Source organism: Triplophysa rosa, linkage group LG18, assembly GCF_024868665.1.
Source record: "Triplophysa rosa linkage group LG18, Trosa_1v2, whole genome shotgun sequence".
Classification (NCBI taxonomy): Eukaryota; Metazoa; Chordata; class Actinopteri; order Cypriniformes; family Nemacheilidae; genus Triplophysa; species Triplophysa rosa.
In genome coordinates, this window is record NC_079907.1 from 1565101 (window position 1) to 1584946 (window position 19846).

The 19846-nt window shown below is 38.3% G+C and overlaps 2 protein-coding genes and 1 pseudogene across 3 annotated transcripts; 1 reads left to right on the forward strand and 2 right to left on the reverse strand.

Annotated features, from left to right (window-relative positions):
• Positions 1–61: 61 nt before the first annotated feature.
• On the reverse strand, positions 62–5849 carry mrpl38 (mitochondrial ribosomal protein L38). The gene is made up of 9 exons (XM_057359118.1): positions 5722–5849; positions 5087–5272; positions 4843–4974; positions 4480–4682; positions 4320–4392; positions 4032–4077; positions 849–1007; positions 593–729; positions 62–278 (listed from the first exon to the last, which is right to left on the reverse strand). Exons 1-9 carry the CDS (start codon positions 5807–5809, stop codon positions 142–144), a joined length of 1161 nt encoding a protein of 386 aa, XP_057215101.1. The 5' UTR covers positions 5810–5849; the 3' UTR covers positions 62–141.
• Positions 5847–11807, forward strand: trim65 (tripartite motif containing 65). 2 transcript variants are annotated; one of them, XM_057359103.1, is made up of 7 exons: positions 5847–5969; positions 6863–7293; positions 7375–7470; positions 7615–7845; positions 8455–8623; positions 8693–8797; positions 8986–11807. In XM_057359103.1, the coding sequence occupies exons 2-7, from the start codon at positions 6874–6876 to the stop codon at positions 9519–9521; spliced, it is 1557 nt and encodes a 518-aa protein (XP_057215086.1). In that variant the 5' UTR covers positions 5847–5969; positions 6863–6873; the 3' UTR covers positions 9522–11807. The 2 variants fall into 2 exon arrangements, with proteins under 2 accessions (XP_057215086.1, XP_057215084.1); XM_057359101.1 differs by having other exon boundaries at positions 8455–8797; positions 8986–11806.
• Positions 11808–12124: 317 nt separating this feature from the next.
• On the reverse strand, positions 12125–18114 carry LOC130569460 (uncharacterized; annotated as a pseudogene).
• Between the last annotated feature and the right edge of the window lie 1732 nt (positions 18115–19846).

Below are 19846 nucleotides of genomic sequence, written 5' to 3' on the forward strand. Positions count from 1 at the left end.
TTGCTTGTGGTACTTTGTGTGGCATGAAATGGTTTTAGTCTGACGCTGACATATGGACACATTCAGTGGCACATTTAGTTTATTAGAAAAAGAAACAAACTGCCGTTTCAACAATACAGTGAAAATATTACACGTGCGTATTTAATAAATTCCATAAGTGTGTTCTGTTCCGTTCCTGTAGCGGTCGAGGTATCTGAGAGGTTGTCCATGAGGGTACTTCCTCTGGGGTGGGTGATACGCCGGAGGTCTTTCATATTCAAACACAGGCTCTCTCATATCTGTAAATAAAACAAAAAGTTAAATCAGCAGCAGTCGGTTCTTCTGTCATAAAAGGTTCATTTGTTTCAAAAAATCTACTTTGGCCTTTCCTGTGGCTCAGCGGTTAGAGCGGCGCTAGCAACGCCAAGGTCACGGGTTCCATCCCAGGGATTGCACATACTCAAATACAAATGTAATCATGCAATGTAAGTCGCTTTGGATAAAAGTGTCTGCCAAATGCATGAATGTAAATGTTTAGAGCAAGGTAGTTGCTCTTGGAATAAATCATCAGACTAAATACAGAAATAGAAGTTCATGGGGATGAAATGCTTACTGATTAACTGATGAAATGTGTCTGTAACCGACCGGTCCCACTGACTCTGATGGAATGCCAGACCGGCAGGAGTAATGACAGCCTGATGTTTCCTGTAGAAGTCTAATGTTCGGAAAGTCCGCTCCTTCAGACAATAACTGCAGACACAAGCAACAGATTCAAACATCTTTTGAAATGATGTTTTGGCAACACTTCTGCTTTTGTATGAAATTCTTTACCGTTTAGTTCTGTGTAGAAAGATAAAAGTCTATCTCACCACGGGGCGGGTCGCTGGTCACTGCTGAAATCCACCGGGCCATCTTGCTTAAACAAGATGAAGATAAATCTGTGAAAGCCTGTTCCTCTGGCAGGAAACGGACCAATGTAATGACAAATCTCTTCTCCTGACATCACCGCCTTTCCAGGGATATTCCCACTGTAAACAGTGAAAAAGATAGATACTTATAATGCAAAAAATGAACTTTATTTTTGTCTGGTTTATAGTACAAATATACACAAATTATTCAATCAAGACGTCAGTGGTGTAAAGTATTGGAGTAAATGTACTTAGTTACTTTACTTAAGTATCTTTTTGGCTACTTTGTAGTTGTACTGAGTATTAAAGATATTAGCAACTTTTACTCTCTACTTGACTACATTTTTGAACAAGTATATGTACTCTTTACTCCACTACATTTGTAATGACTAATGCAATTACACATTACATTTTGCATGGCACCTATCTTATAATTAATATTGCCATTTACAGGGCAATGAAGGTACTACAATCTTGTGGATTTTGCCCTAACTTACAAAAACTTGTCAACATGGCTTCTTTATATGAATATGAGTGCAGTATCAGGTAGATGTCAATCGCTGGCGGTTTATACACGGTTAGCCCTTACCCGCTATTTCTACAGTAATATATTGGCAACACTGTTGCCAGCTAGTTACTGTAGGTCACACATCTACAAAAGCTCTTATTTTTAAAACTAACTCTTCCTAAATGTGCTCTAAACATGTTTGCTCAAAATTTGACCATGTGGTGGGACTATTGCCATGAAGTGATGTAAACCAGTAAAAAGAATGTATAGTATTTCAATTTTCAAAAGTGCTCTCACACTATATAGACAAAATATTAACCTATAGAATGAGTCGGACACAGAGAAATGAACAATCCACATATGAATCTCAACAATGGTGACAATCAACTGAACAGCTTCATGCTGCAATGCATGCTGGGTACATAGTACAAAACTCATTCATGATTGTTTGTCACCATTGATGAGGTTTGTATGTCAAGTGTCTAACTGTGTCTCAATTGCAAAGAAAGATTTTCTGACAGAGATCTTTCCATTATAACATGTAATCACTTTACCAAACATATCTTAATAAATCTTAAATGCTATATTATTATTATTTAATGATTGAATTCTTTCAGATGTATCTTCAGTTACTAAGCAAACATAAAGTTGCGGTTCCTGTAAAGTCCCTTTCAGTGTTATTGTATAAGTGTACATTTTAAAGCTACAAGAAAGTCAAAGAGTCCAACCAAAGCAAACACTGATCGCCATAATGGTGACTTAAAACATAATTGAACCACTATGAACTAGAGTTAAATCTCAATAAGATCTTACACAGATGACAGAAATAAAGTGAAAGTGGTGTCTGTAATATGTGAAGATGTTATTGATGTTTGTGTTTAATTCTCCTCTGGTGAAATCTTGACAGATTTATTGTGTTCATCTGTTATTTACACTTGTTCATCTAAGACTGTGTGACTTAAGTGCGTTAATAGATTCTTTATAAATGTATCTTCAAACAGCCATTGCAGTAGTTTACTGTAAAACACCTACAGTAACTAGCAGGCAACAGTGTTGCCAATACAGTATATTACTGTAGAAATGGCAGGTAAGGGCTAACAGTGTATGTGAAATGAGGACATGACTGCAGCTGGCCATGAGGCCCAAACCAGCATGTCCAGTGCAAAAAGGCTTTGACTTTTTAATTCTACTTAACATTATTTTATTTATCTGTTATATTGAAGAGACCTTTTTGAAGGACTTTGGTTTACTTATGAGCACTTGAGCTTAAATGAGACTTAGGGTGTTTGTAATGACGTAGGTTATGGTGTCGACCATGATTTGTTGCAATTTTGAGGTGTTCAGTCTTATTATGATTTAAGAAAATAAATGCGATTGCTCTCCTCACAAATCAACTGTTTCTAGTTTTTCACTGATGTGTCTCTTAAGTGTTGAGGACTAGTGCTGCTTTGAGCCTACATTCAGTATGAGTAAAATACTCAAGTACTGTTCAAATCAGATACTCGAAGACTTTTACTCAAGTCGTTTTGAAATTGGTGACTTGTAACTTGTAATGGAGTAATTTTCACTGCAAGGTATCTGTACTTTTACTTAAGTATGGTTTTCAGGTACTCTTTACACCTCTGCAAGACGTGTATTTGACGAGCAAAATCATGAAAGATAAGTTTAGTTTATGCATAAGACAAGATATCTTTCACCTGGATAAGGCAAAACATACATTAAGTACGTGAGATCAAGAGATCAAGAGATCAAACTTAATTCAAGTTCATGTTTCTGACGTCATTGGTCAGTTATTTATTCTTGTTTTAAGCATGCATTTATTTAATTTTGATCTTTTTTCAGAAAACAAGTCTTGGTATCTCAAGTCATTTCACTTTTAAAATAAATGCACCTTAATTTCAAATGTTCACGTATTTGTACTACAAAATACAACAAAAATACTAAGTAGCAAATCATTTTTTGGACTGTTTTGCACCAAGTATTAAAGGGATAGTTCACCCAAAAATTTTAATTCTGCCATCATTTACTCACCCGCCTGTCATTTCAAACCCGAAAGACTTTCTTTCATCCGCAGAACACAAAAGAAGATATTTTGAAGAATGTTGTTCACTGAACAGCAATGGAAGCCATTCACTTGCATTGGTTTTGTGTCCACACAATAGAAGTCAATGGGTGCCACCGCTGTTCGGTTATCAACATTCTTCAAAATATCTTCTTTTGCGTTCTGCGGAAGAAAGTCAAACGGGTTTGAAATGACAAGAGGGTGAGTAAATGATGTAAATTATGTTTCTCTATGGGTGAACTATCCCTTTAACAATAATAGTGCCGGTTATCTTAGCAAACATCTATATTAATAGAAATCTGTCTAATGAACAAGATAAGAATCAAGGAGAAAGACAACGCTCTACCCAGTTTCAGGCGGTTTTGTTGACCAAGTGACACTGTCAGATTGGCTTTTGATGTACTCCGACATTAAAACGTGACTGTTGACTTTCAGAAGTTGCAATGCTTTCACATCCCAGAAAGAATGTGAAGCATCTGTTCAGATGTATATCTGAACAGTTAACATTATAGATCACCGCGTTCAGCTCTAGGCGTGTATAAATAAACAGAATTATAGATGAGATGATACTCACACCAGCCAGTGAAGATACTCCTGCTCACCGTCCATCAGGTGTTCATCTGCACAGAACAAACACGCATCTTACTTTCTGTCTCTGTCGCCCTCTTGTGAATCACATTAGTAGTGTATTCTGCTCATTTCCAGACTGCAGCACAACATGGTTTTCAAAAAGATCATAAACAGTTTATAGCGTGTCCTCGGTTAAAAACACTTCTCCGGTGTTTTATTATTTATCTATAAAATGACCATGTGATTGACACTTCTAGTTTGGGATAGTCTATTCAATTTTCACATGTTGTACCTGGGCTGGTTAGTAACAGTGTCCAGAGAGAATTCTCCTCCGCTTCATAACTGATCTGAGGTGCCTGTGCTGCCTGAGAAGACCAAAAACACACCACAAATCAGAGTTGGTTCATTTTATTTCAAACAACAAAAAATGTCATTCGCTTTGACTGGCTCACCTGAGTTGGTGTTAAGTGATTCCCATAATGCACCACTGCATCGCTGTTGTCTCCGTACGCCACACGCAGCATCACCCGAGGCACAAAATACGCCATGGGAAACAGATCTTTATAGACGCCGTAGTGTTCAGCGAGCCTCTGGATGTGGTACGGCCCGTTTGACTTCTCCCATTCTGCTTTTACTTTGTCCACGGATATTCGAACTGGAAGCCAGAAAAGGTGACATTAAACCCCACTGCATGACAGGAGTGCGGTCACCATGAAAAGCTGCAAAAATCGGCTTTATTTTTTTAAATAAATGGGTCATTGATTTTTCCAGTCTTAGAATATACAGATCATGATGATGGAGGTGGAGTCACTCACAGTCACGCAGTCGATCGGCTCTTTCCAGCTCAGGGTTCCTCTTGTTCTCCGTCATCAACCTTTTCCTCTCTCTCACCTCTGTCTTTCTGGACGGACGCTGATACGGAAGACCAATGTTAATCGGCTTAACGGCTGCTCAAGACGCCATTAAAACAAAAAGAAAAGACAAGAGTTACATACAGGTTCTTATTAGCGTGTGGATTATGTTCAATGTTTCTTCATGTCTTTTCTCCCATTGGTTTACCTTCCTTCATCTCTTCCTCTCTGTGTTTCCTATAGGTCCTCCACCACACCTCCTTCCGGTCGGCCTCCTCCACTGCCGTCACATAGCGCGCGTAACTGCCATATTTCTCCAGAGAGTCCAGCTGACCACAGTCAATGTCCTCATTAGGCATCGGACCCAGAGGAGGGGACCGGTGACCCAAAACAGCTGCAGATCATTCAAAGATGCAATAAATAATAACAATAATACTATATTGTTTGTGTTACTTTTTAGATGAGAGAGTAGCATACGTTACATGTAACAGAAATATAAACACAAACTACCAACCAAGACCCAATTAATAATAATATAATAATATTAATAATAATTTTCAACAAAAAAGAAAAACACAACTCTATTTAATCTGAAAAAATAAAATATCATGCATATAGATTATAATTTATATTTAAATTGAGAGATAGAGAGACAAACGATAGACAGGCAAGTAATCAGAGAGAGAGAGAGAGAGAGAGAGAGAGAGAGAGGAATTCAGAGGTCATTCGCGCCTGTCATCCACACAAAAACACTCATACAGCAGTGCCTCTGTTGCTCATAAACTCATTATTTACGCAGTTAAACATCTCGAGACCTGACAATGTGGTCTCGTGACCCCTCACCTGTGGACCGAAGCCCTCTCGCATGATTTTTAAAGCCCACATCCACCGCAGTCCGCAGCAGAACACACGCCGCACTGCGCAGCGCCATGATGGAACGCTGACGCCAGCACGCAGAACGCGTGACGACATGCGCCCGACGCAACCGCGCCGCTGCGTTCCAGCGTCACGTGACGGCCGACGAGTTTCGCCCATGAGATTGAGAAAATCCGGCGCGCGAGATCTTCCTCACATTTCCACAGATTTGATGAGTAAATATTTATTTGAGTTTATTGTACGAGGAGAATGTTTGTCGTGTTATGAGTCTGCTGGGTTTTAAAAGCGTGTCATTTGTCGGCGTGTCCGTTTCTGTGCTGTGTTTTGATGTTTACACTAAGAATTAACGCAAATAATAATGACAGTGATGTTATTTCATCGGGTGTCGCGTCTGTTTTGAGTTCATAATAGAGAAACCCTGATAAACACTGAGTTTTTATCATTATTGATCCATTTTCATCCATTAGGCCGTTCATGTTTTCATCCATCCTTCAACTGTTTATTATGTCCAACATTCATTCATTTTCTCTACATTAGCCACCCGTCTCTCTCTCTCTCTCTCTCTCTCTCTCAATTTAAGTGTGCTTTATTGGTATGACAAAATGTACATTCGTATTGCCAAAGCATTTGCATCTGGGCTGCGTACAAATAGTGCATATATACAAACGAAAAGAAAGATAATATAACAGTAATAAAATAAAATAGTGTGATGTATGTAGTGCAACTAAAAACAGAAATAAAGAATAGTTTAAGCAATGATTTACAAAAGCAAAATATACATTTAAGTAGCAGAATAAAGTAATACACTGTAATATAATTTAATGTAATCTTTCTCTCTCAATTCAGTTTAAATGCAATTTATTGACATTATTATTTTACTTACAAAAAAATCAAAGATATCCATCATGTTTATTTCATGTCACTACTAGATTTATATATTTTCTCTCTCTCTCTCTCTGTTTTAAGTTTGCACTGTCGCCATATTTAACTAATACCATATTAACCATATTTAATTAAAATAATTATTATTTCCCTACAAATGCCTTTATTTTCATTGCTCCAAAAGTGTTCATCATAACATTGTGTAACATCACATTTGTATTGTCAGGTTTGTGAGTGATGGAGGATCACACGCAGTGCACGATCTGCTATGACCAGTTTAAATTCCCAGTGACCCCCCGGTGCGGTCACACCTTCTGCAAGGAATGCATCTCGACATTCTGGGATGGCAAGCAGAGAGATGGACAGGTCCTCCAATGCCCCATATGTAACCACATCTTTGAGACGAGGCCTCAGCTTAATCGGAACGTGTCTCTGTCTGTGATAACTGAGGCGGTGGCAACAAACAGTCCGTTTAAGAGAGATGTTAGTACAGGAGCATCAGTTCGCACGGAGCCGGAGGAGCTGTGCGGGCGTCATCAGAAACCTCTGGTCATTTACTGCAGGAACGACAGCATGTGTGTGTGCTACGAGTGTTCGGTGAATGAGTGCAAGGGCCACGATCAGATTTTGGTTGAAGAAGAACGAAAGAACAGAGAGGTGCCGACACACACATACATCTGTGTTTGTACATACATCATATTTGAGACTATTTTTATTATTCGTGTTTTTGCTTGACAGGCAGGATTGAAGAGGAAGGGTGAAGAAATCAAGAAACAGCAAGAAGCTGTTGAGAGATGTTGTCTGGAGCTCAAGGAAAACATGGCCGAATCAAAGGCAGGACACGAAAGAATAATAATTCATCCCATAATAAAAATCCAAACTGAGGAGTGAAATGTAACGAATGATAAGGAAGGACTTTATCAAAGGAAAGCTATAATAGAAACACGTAACCATTTTATAATCTGTGGCTTGTTCCAGGTGTCATTACAGCAGACGTCTCAGTGGGTGATCACCAAGTTCTCTCAGCTGATGAAGGTGTTGGCAGAGAAACAGGAAGTGACGCAGTGTTTTGTGGAGCAGCAGCAGGATGTGACCGTGCAGCGGGCTGAGAAGAGGCTGGCTGTGCTGGAGGAGAGACAGAAGCAGCTCGCAGCTCTTCAGGAGGAGATCACGAGTCTGTGTTCTCTCCCTCACTGCCAGCTCATCAAGGTCACATCACCACCGCACTTTCTTTTGCTGCTGTTTAGTGTTTGTAAGCGATTCTGAAAAACTAGAAGCGGGCGTCTGTGTGCCACAAGACCAATCCAAAAAAGACATTCATAAGAAATCTAGTTATACTGTGGCACTTCAAAAAAAACTACTGAAACTCTCAACACTTCCTCTCCGTTTTAAAAAAAGAGCATTTGTTTGAAGATTTGAAGATTTTCACCACATTTAGACATTTATAACTTTCTTCCGGGGCTTAGAAACCTTCTTTATGACACGGTGAGGACAAAACTACTTCAAACAATGAGAAGCACCGGCCTCTCTACACATCCGTTCAGTGTTAGGACCATTAAAACAAGTTTGATCTCATCCGTTTGTGAGGCACATTTTAGTACAGATTATTATAAGTGTTTTTTTACACGTTAAACTCGTGATCTAAGCGATGTGTTTCATTACATGTGCCAAAATGGAAATCTTAAAAGGCACGGCAGCAATAATTGCCCATTTCAATATTAGACGGCATGGAAAACAGTAATATAACATTATAAACAGTTGTCACACAATTACCTTAAATTGAAGATGATAAAAATGTGTTCTTGCCTTCTTCTGTAGGAGTCCAGGCTCATAGAGGTCCCACACTTCCATGAAGTTCCTGCGGACGTGAGCACATGCCTTCAGGAGAAGCTGAACCCCGTCACAGACGTTCTGTCTCGCGTCTCTAAGCTGGTGTGTGAAGATTTAGAGAGAGCCGTGCAGACGTTTGCAGGACAGGAGAAGGAAGGTGGGAACATCTCTTTATCAAAACCTCAAACCGATGCTTTTTTGATGGATCTCCTTGTCATTCTTGTAGGTTCTCCTCAAGATAAGAGGCCCGTACTTGCTGTCGTTCCCAGTCCTGCATCATCATCATCATCATCGTCGTCGTATCCGGCTGAGAGGGAGGGGCTTAGTGCATGTAATCTCTCATTTATTCTCTTTATATAAGACAACGATACAAGACTCCCACAATCACAGAAAAACATAAATATATCAGTGATTTTCCACTCTGGAAATATTTCCTAACGATCTTTAAAAGCCATTCGCAATAAAAACATTTCTGAAAAGTTCTTTGTGACAAATGATATTTGTGATCTTTTTTCTAAGATCGTTGCAGCCTGACCTTTGACCCTCGTACCGCCAACGCTCACCTGCGTCTTTCCCGTAGCAACAGGAGGGCGGAGCACCTCACCTCCGGGCCCCGCCCGGTCCCCGCCGACAAGTCGCGCTTCGATCACACGTGGCAGGTGTTGTGCTTCCAGAGCTTCAAGGAAGGTCAGCATTACTGGGAGCTGGAGGTGTCCAAACCGTGGGCCTACGTGGGCGTGACGTACCCGAACATCCCGCGCAAAGAGAAGGGCAAATGCTGCATGGTGGGCATGAACGAGCTGTCGTGGAGCCTGCAGCTTGACGAACATCAACTGAGCGTGTGGCACGCCGGATGCAAGGAGCCTGTCGCAAGTCGGCTGCAGCTGAATGCACGGTCGCTGCGCATCGGGATGCTGCTGGACTACGAGGCCGGAACGCTCACCTACTACCAGGGACAGGTGCGTCTGCACGCCTTCCACTGCGCATTCACACAAGAGCTGTTTCCAGCGTGCTGGATCGGGGAAGGCGTCACTGTGACGCTCTGCGAACCCTGAGCCTGAACGTCTTTGTTGTTTTGTGACCCCCAACCAGATTGAAGAAGTCTCATTTCTTGCTGAACCTTTCGTGTCTTTGAGCCGTGGTGAGATTTGTCTTGGGAGAACCACGCAAATGTTGCACTGTTACAACCTCTTTGGCAGTCTCGTCAATACATACATTTGTATGTCGAGATCAATGTTATTTTCTGCTGTATCTCCTTAAAGATGTGCAAATCAATTTGTACATTTATTATCGGACCCTGTGATCCCACAGATGGCCGCTAGCGATGCCAAGACCTTAAACTGATCAAATGTACCCTGAAGGCACTGTAATTCTATTTGGATAAAAACATCTGTAGTTTGTGTTTAAAGATCTGCTGTCGAGGATGCTCATTTTTATTTTTGGTGGATTCTGGGAAATGTTTTTCCACTTGTTCTGTTTTTGTAACATTTTGATTTTTTTTAATATAGAGTTTATCAATATCAAGCACATCCTATTGCACACTTTTCCAGTACATCTGGGTTAAAAATGTCAATTCTTCAGTTTCATTAACATTGATTAGAAGGGAATACAAATGCACAGCGACTGTACTGTACCACATTATCACTACATGAACTCATGTTTAATTCAAGGAGTCCATTTATAAATGATCACTTGGAATTTTGGTCTGCTTTTCAGACTTTTAGCTTTATGATTTAATGTTGAAGATCAAAAGCACATTGTATTGTGGGATGCAGTATCTCATACTGTCTGCTGACTGAACAGTGAACTTCATTCAGTTTCTGTCCTCAATGTCCTACCTGTCTACTGGGCACAGGTAAGTCTGATATTTTATAGCTCTCAATTATACTTTAACGTTAAGTGGCAAAAATTAATGTCAAAATAAAGAAAAAATAATCCATTAAATAGAGACATCAGTTGCAGTATTAATATCAGAATGTTGTCTTTTATTCATAAAATGATGCTGTAAAAGAAAAGTGTTGTTTCTACATTCATATTCGAATTATATTTAAAAACATTAATGTTGTGCAGACGTACATAATTATTTCACAGATTTTTACAACAGATAGAAATGTGCAAAAAAAGAGATCTAACTTATGCTCAAGTCAAAAATGACAATGCCAGAAAATCAGAAAAACAGTGCTCTGTAAATAACTGAACAGAGACAGAGAGAAAGGTTAGTTATTATTTAATTATTTAAAGAGATGAGGTTAATTGGGTTTCCTGATTTGTGCGTTCCAACGGTAGCGAGTTTGAATGAGAGTCCTCTGAGGTTTCAGGAATCAAAATGCCATGAAAAATGCCCACGTATTTCTAAGTCATTTTTTAGTATTACTCATGTTTGAGTTACTCATTTATGATTACTCATGTTTCATAAATGCTCATGTTTTTTAACATGTTTTATCCAGTCTACACTGATCTCTATGACACTTTCTGGCCATCACCCTGAAACTGCTCTCATAAGATTTAATGCTTTATTACATTTATTGTAGACCTGTTTAATGTCTCCTCCATAAAGATTTCTCATCTTAACCACAATCCTAAAAACAAACTTTGTTACTGCATGTTTTTCATATAATTTCATCTGTACATTTCCTAACTTTCTCTTTCTTGTTAAGAGCATGTGACATGATTTTTTAACTGACATCTTAAATCCCGTCAAATGTCCATTTTTCAACTTTTATTAGCACTGAATATTATGAATCACTTGTCTAGTATTTTTCCATATGGCCCCATCATCTGCATGAAGTGAAGATCTAATACCATTGCCAACCTTCTCAAATATATCATTTATCATTATATTAAACAGAATTGGGCTAATGACACTACCTTGTGGAATACCATTTATTATTATCAAAGTCGTCTGATACAGCATCTTCAACTTTAACACGAAATGTCCGATTTGATAAGAAGTCTAAAATCTAGTAAAACATCCTTCCTCCAACTCCCATATTATGTAGTTTGATCAGTAATCCTAGACTGAAGCGCTCGAGCAAACGCGCGCCTTTTATCTAGATACGTAACAGTCGAAACGGAACATTTGGATTCGCAATGACGCTGAAGTGCTTTATGACGCTTTATGGCGCTGCAAGAAAAAAAACAACACCATTTGGCCAATGAAATTTTTATAATCGCTAAATTCTATATTAAAAATGTAGGTTTTGGAATTCTTGCATCTTCCCTTTGTTTATATTCAACTGAAAAAATTACAAATCCTGCAAAAACATGAAATTGTTTAAGTTCTTTATAAAACAATTGTTTGTTAACTTCCGTTAGTTAACTTGTGTTATCCATTTGTTTGAACGTTATTTACTTTATGTATATTGTTTTTTTTGTTGTTGTTTAATTATTTATTTACTTTCTCTTTTTAGTTATCTATTGAATTGCTGTCTACCTCTGTGTCATTAGTAATGTTTATGTTGCCAGTTTGTATGGGAATGTATCTAAAATGTAATAGATAATTATATTACAAAATGAAAGAAATCTCTCTTAAATTGATTTATAAGTACCATCAAAAGCCATTTTTTTTATTTATGCACAATTGCTATTTTATTTCAGCATACTGGACAGAATAGAATCAAATACATATAAATCAAAACAAGTTAGATGCTATTTGCTCATTAATGTAGAAAAAAACATGACATAGCAAACGTTATAAGCTACAGTACAGAACCTCTGGAAATTAGAAACCAAGTGAAACCACGTGTGTGGAAAGTCCTAAAAGATGATGCAGGCATTTAGGAGTGAAACCAGTAGTATTATCAAGCAACCGCACAGACCTGAAGCTCCTGACTTTATTACTGTTTCTGGGCTCCATGCATCTGTGAACAGTTCAGTGCAAAGTTACAAGACACAAATGAATCAGATTAGATAAAGTGAATATTAAAATAATAACGTATAAGCTGACCTGAATTTCCATCAGACCAGACCAGAGGACCCATGGATATAGAAGAACTGTCGTAAAAGTGCAGAGACCTGCCCATCCTCTGGTGATATCCAGAATAACAATCCTAAACGTTTGAAAAGAATCAGAAAATTAAAATCATCTAACATCCTTTCAGTGCAACATCTCTCTCCAATCATCAAATCGGTGCACAACATTTTAAGTATTACTGTTTTAAAACTATTACTATCCCGAATATTTGCTTCAAGACACACAACCACAAAAAACATGCAACGGGAACCATAAAAACGCTTTGAACTTGCTATGTTAAACACTACACAATATCACATAATCTTACACAATATCTATTGTTAAAATCCTACCCATCACAACACTCTACTTGGCATTCTCTTATCAAATGTGGCACTTAAATTCTAATACAAACCAACATTCAGCTCCGGACAAAAGTATATGTTGAGTGTAAAACATGTTGAAGATTAACTCACAGTTGTGCAGTGATTGTTGGTGTGAAGACACAGATGAACAGAACAGTGCAGGTAAACTTTAGTGGCGTTTGAGCTGAAGATAAACATCCTGAAGGAGAAACGGCTGGATGTTGAGACACCATTCTGCAGAAGCTCCACTGTGTTGTCTTGTGGATTTGGACACCTGAAGATAAAGAGGATCATTTCTTGAACCCAAACACGTCTTTAAACACGTTAAGAAGCTCAAACTGATGTTTGTGTCTTACTCTCCAGTGATGAGATCCCAGCGCAGACTGTAATCTGGATCATTCACAGGTGTAGCCCAACATGTGTCAATCACTGTGACAAACTGAAAACTGTCAACCCCGTCAACACCGACCTCAACAAAAATCTGCTGATTGAGTTCTGCATCCACACGACCAGTGAAGGGCTGAGAGAACTCAGAATCCTGATAGGGAACCATTCGCACCTGATACCTCCCTTCACCAGCCGGAAGATTCTCGTTCACACGGCTGATCAAATAACCAATACATCCGTGTTAAAAATTACTCTTTAATATTAAGTGTTAAAACACATTATACACAGTCAACGTGTATCATGTAGAATTTTGCAAATAGATTTTCATCTAAAATACACATGAAAGCTGAATGTAGTCTCACGTCTCCAGTGGGTTGATGTCTATCATAGAAAGTGTTTGTGTTTGGGGGTAAATACAGCTGAAATTTAGCTTCAGTATTTTCTCTCTGCTGATGAGACCTGCGCCTGACTCTGGTGTCCCCAAAATAAAGTTCTCATAGATGATATGAGTGCCGTTGGCCTGTGGACCGCACAACATATTAGTCCAGATATTAATCAACTAATTAAACTTAACATAAAGTATGTAAATATTGAGTCTTACCACAAGATTAGTGCCACAGATCTGATAATTGTTATCAAAGTGAAACTGCACTCTTCCATTCTGGATGGTTCCTCTGCAGCCAGGGTCATTGAGATGTAGAACATGAGCTGAAAAACCAGCTTCAAACAGCTGACAGCGAGACAGAGATAGAGATCCTGAACTGCTCTCACAGGTTTCAGAGAAATCTGAGGAAAAGACAGATTTTCTGCATGAGGGAATAGTAAATTGGCTGCTCAGTTATTTGAATTATAGTCAAATGATCTTACCAAAAGACTCGTGTTCAGATCTGGTTTGGTTTTCATTGCAGAAACACCCGTAAACACCATTTTTCTCTCCGCACCGTTCATCTTCAGTACAGTTGAGCTCAGAACAGGGCTCTCTTTCAGCTAAATATGAAGACAGAGATAGATGAATTAATATTAATTTGATAGATGACATTCTGCATTTCAGTTCAGTTCTACTTGTTAGCAGAACCAGTCATCAAGACAGTAATGGCGGCCTCTGCGGGTTAAAATGAGTATTACATGTGGAGTTTTTCTAAAGTAATATAAATAATAATAATAAATAAATAATAAAAATAAATATTTAAAGTGTTTCCAACAATGGATTTTAGTAGGTGAAGGCAATTTTAATGTAGTAAGTCTTCATAGTCGCAGTACCAATTTCAATCATAAAAAAAAACCCGAGCATGTGAGTAAATTCTCTATCTGCACAATAAGCAGCACAATGCAGTGGTTTGACAAACTCATAAACATAATAATCTCCTGGACAGGCTTTGACTCGTATGGGATGAGATTCATAACCACAGCAGCCGTTCCATGAGGACATACAGACGTGTCGTGTGACCACTCCATCTTCCAGCTGTGGATGAGGATCTCTGAGATACAGTGGGTTATAAGTCCCACACATCCCTTCACTAACACATGATTCTGACATCTGAGTGCTCTGACCATTGATGAAGAGTCTGTACCAGCCATTCCACTCAACATTATAATCACACATGGCATGGTTGTTGTTGTAAGAATGATCAGTGGATCTCCAGGGTTCATCCAGACTGGTGTAGCTGTCACAGGGGTCAACACTTGGAGTGCTGAAAGAGACTATTTTGACAGAAAGAGGGTGTTTACATTAAATGCATTAATTATAATGTTACATGTACAGTATATACAATATAACTCATAATAACATGTAAAGCAAAAGTACCTGCACAATATGAAGGGAGTGGGATGGCTAGATCTGGTCTGGTCAGTTTGTAGACATAATAATGTCCAGGACAAGCTTTGACTTGGATTGGGTTGGATGTGTAATGACTGCACTGGTCATAATGAGAGCCGTAGACTTCACGAGTAACAACTCCATCTTCTACTCCAGGATGAGATCCACCAAGCCACAGAGAACTGAAACCTCCACATGACATGTAACTAACACACCAGTCGGGCATCTGAGCACTCGATCCATTGATGAAGAGTCGATACCAGCCGTCCCATTTCACACGCGTGTCATCATTTTTACCTAAAAATCCATTCATATACCAGTAATTGTGTGTGTTCCTCCAGGAGTCGTGCAGTATGTTGTAGTTCGAGCACGGGTCACCTGAGAATAAAACAGTTAGAGTTCAATGAAAGATTAAACAATATAAAGCTTTTAGGCACAAATGCTAGAGGGCATGAAGCTGATGTGCTTCATATGTTAAAAGTAAGTCTATGAGACGAAAAACCTTTAATAAAACCATTACTCAAAATTGAACTAATTAAAAAGACATTTCGATACAAACGACAGTTTAAGTTTCGCTGCAGAGTAGTAAAATCTCTTATGGAAACTTACTGAAGGTGACGCTGGATCCAGTGATCACAGCTGGAATTGTTGTGGGATCAGTCGGTGTTATAGTGCTGACATCTAAAGAAAAACGATTTATTTAAGACGCGACTGAAATTTTTTGATTCATTGAAAAGATTTATTAATTCAGAAAGTAAGAAAAGCCGTACCTGTGCAGTATCCTGAACACCACTCTAATGGATTCACGACGAGTTCATATGTAATAATTTCCAGGACAGGCTTTTACTCGGATGGGTTTGAATTTGTAATCACAGCAGGTACCAGACCAATAATTCCCTCCACAGACCTCCCGGGTCACCACCCCGTCTTCTATCTGAGGGTGAGGACCGTTGAGCCACAGACTCAACTCTGAGCCACAGCTGTATCCATTAACACAGGTCTCTGGCATTTGGATGTTCATCCCATAATGATAAAGTCTGTACCAGCCACTCCAGGAGAAGACTTCATCACAAATCACCAATCCAGTCGTTGCTCTCCAGGGACGATCCAGAGACTCATAGTTGTAACAGGGATCATCACTGATGCTGCTGAAAGAAACTGGCATGAAGAAAAGAGATGTTTTTTAACCATTTAATTCTTCCACTATGGTAGTCAATGAATTCCCAGAAATGAAAACGACTAACATTCTTCCAAATATCTTTCTTTGTGTTCATCGGAACAAAGTAATTTATACATGAAATTACATGAGCGTGAGTAAATGATGACAGAATTTTAATTTTTGGATGAATTATTCCTTTAACTTCTTTGCTGAATGAGATAACATATTTACGAAACGCGCCCTGAGCAGTTTGTTTAGGGATACTAAATAGTGGTGTATGTAGATAGCGCATAAGATGATAAAAACATAACGTTTCATTATGTACAATCTTTATACACATCTGAACATATAGTTATGTATATTATATTGAATTTCTGTCAATAGATCCTCCAAAAACATTGGATGTTTAATATCTGACCAAATCCACCATGATTCGACAAATGAATATTTTACAATACACAAAAAGTCTTTGAGAGAGTTAGAGCGTCACCTGCACAGTATGAAGGGTTTTCCAGTGACACATCTGGTGTGATGAGATCATAGACATAATAATCTCCTGGACAGGCTTTCACTTGGACAGGGGTTGATCTGTTGCTGTCACAACGGTCTTAGGAAAACCACCCTGCATCATTTCCCATGACCTCATGGGTCACCACTCCATCCTCAAGTCCTGGATGAGAACCGTTGAGATACAGTCCAGTATAACCTCCACATCCCATATTACTCACACACCACTCAGACATCTGAGCACTTTCTCCATTCAGATACAGCCGATACCAGCCGTTCCACTCAACAAGTCTGTCGTCATGTTCAGTGTACTGGTATGGGTTCTGCCGTATATGTCTCTCCAGTAGTCATCAATAGTGTTATAATCAGAGCACGGGTCAGAGATTACAGTGGGAAGCACTGAGAGAGAAAAGATAAACTTCTTTACACACAGTTAGAAACACAACACTTGATATTATGACAAACAGTATCCCTCTAGAGTTTAGCAACAACAACAAAAAGAGTGCAACCCAACCAGTTACAGTTTCTATGGTTGGGGTAATGTTAATGTTTCTAACCGGGGGGGTATGAAAATCAAGTCAACAAAGAACTAGTGATCACTTTAGGTGTGCAAATGTAAAGATCTTTAGGCTAAAATATGTCCAACATGTTGTATTTTTAGAACAGAATCTTTGAGATTTGTTTATCATTTTTTGGAGCGCTGAGCCTTGTGTTTTGCCAAATATGAGGATGTGAGCTGAAGAAATGGTGCACAGACTGCTGGGTAAAAATTCTCAAAAACCAATACAAACATGATCAAACCTGATAACAACTAGTGCAGTAACAATAAGAGTCACTAGAGGGCGCACCTACCGCCGCTTACTGTAAAACACATTTTGTCTTATGACCTGAATGGATTAACAATGGAGAAAGTCAATTAAGTCTACCCCTGGATGCCCAAAGATCACCTAAATTTGTCAACTTATGAGTATAATTGTTTGATATGCCATACTCGCTTGTGTAACAGCGGGACACACTAGAGACGTATATGAACACACAGCCTGGGACTGGAAGGATCTTCAGGCTATAATGATTAATAATGATTATGTATTTATGTATGTAAGGATTATTTGACCTATTACATTCAAAATATAATCGTAATAATTGGAAATGATTGTTCACATATTGTTTAATTCTAGCAGAAGTCAGATTCTTCAGTGTAAAACACTCACCATTAATCAGCAACAGAAGACACACGGACGTGATGAAAAACCTCATTGTGACAAACTACCCCTCCTGCCCCTGCAAACACATATACACAAAACATGTGACTATATCAGAACATGTTATATTAAAATTAACTTCCCCTTTGTTCAAATTCAAAGAATTGTTTTTACAAATTACTTTACATCCACAAAAAAAGATGAAAAGGAAAAGTAAAGTTACCTGAGATAAACTTCTGCTGTGGAGAAAAATCTGTGCGATTCTCTCTTCCAGAAGTGAGTATACCCTTCCAGGTATGAAAATCAGTGTTTCTATTGATAAATGTGGGCGGAGCTTTACTGGAACCAAGAAATCACTCATCAACACTCCAAACCAGTTTTTCTCCATGTGACAGGACAATATTTGGTATTTGAACAATTCACGTGCACCTCAGACAGAGATTCTTTAAACTTTCATGAAAAAAACTGAATGCAGATAATAATTAAACAGCTGTTTCATTGCACACGATCAGGTTATTTCAACTATTGCATTACACTCATAAAATGCATAAAATTTACTATTTAGTTTTTCTCTCAATTATGTTTTTTATTATTATTATTGTTCCAAGACAGCTTTCAGAAAACGGTTACCTCTGGTAAACAAATCAAGCCAAGTTAAAAACTGAAATAAAGATAATTATTATCGTTTAATCATTTCTAAACTGATTCTTTTAAGAAACTGTATCTTTTCATGTGAAGTAATAAATAAATTCTGGCTTCTGTTTGAGCACCTTATTCAATTTTAAACCTTTCGTTTATTTATCTTTTATTTTGAAGGTTGGTCATGAATTTTACCCACAGATTTCTGCCTGATTCTGGCCCAATAGTCAGCCTGTTGAACATATATGATCAAATATGATCATTAATGATTTATTATATTTCAAATTGAATATACAGTTTCATTCTAAAGCACAAAGCAGATTTTTCAGGTGTGAACTGTATGTAAAGACCATCAATCAGCAGCAGAAAACACACCTACAGAACAAAGATATGAATGAAGTCATTGTGTCAAGCTGCCCCTCCGGCACCTGCACACACATATGTAGGTACAGAAAACTGTTTTTAAAGTATGTTTTATTGCATTTTATTAAAAAAATGAGAATTCAAGTTTCAGTACCTGAGATGCTGCTGCAGAACAAAATTCAGGAGATTCTCTTTCCACAGTTGAAGCAGAATAGTGATGCTGCAGGTGATCATTTGTGTTTTTATGATTATGTGAGTGCAGCTTTACAGGAACCACCAGTCATCACTCATCAATCTAAACTAGTTCTTCTTCATGTGGCATGATATTATTTTTGAACAGTTTGCTTCCGCGTTCACTTGTCATTTATATGGCATTTATCATTTTGACAGATGTTCTTTGACTTTTCATGAGTAAATCTGCATGTACAGTATATGAAATGAATGAATAGAAAAAGTTTCCTTACAAAGAACTTATATGTATTAAATATGATAAGCTTTTACCTCCGCAACAAGTCGTACACAATGTACAGAAAGAAAAAATTAAACTAAAACTGATGAGAAGATGCTGTAACACATTCCAGGAATTGCTATTTTTCAGAGTGAAGTTGTGCTTGTGCCTGGGTTTACTGTCAAGATTTCTCTGGACAAAGTTGACTGTGTCAGAGTATTTGCTTTTTAACAGTAATTCTTATTTTTTTGTTTGTTTTATGTTAAACAGCAATCTTTTGTTTTCTAGTCACAAAAATGGCCTTTTGGTCATTTTCAGAATATCAAAATCCTCTAAAGGTGGTAGATCTTTTACTGCCTCTAAACTCTGAAATAACCTTTCCCTGTTTGTTCAGGATTCAGACACAGGTTTTGATCAACCAAAATGCTGTATGTGTTATTCACACCAGGCCATTATCTGGAGATGAAACTTTAAAAAACTTGCTATACACGCATGATTTTGCTCCCACAGAGATGATAACGGCTTTGCTTTCAAAAACATAC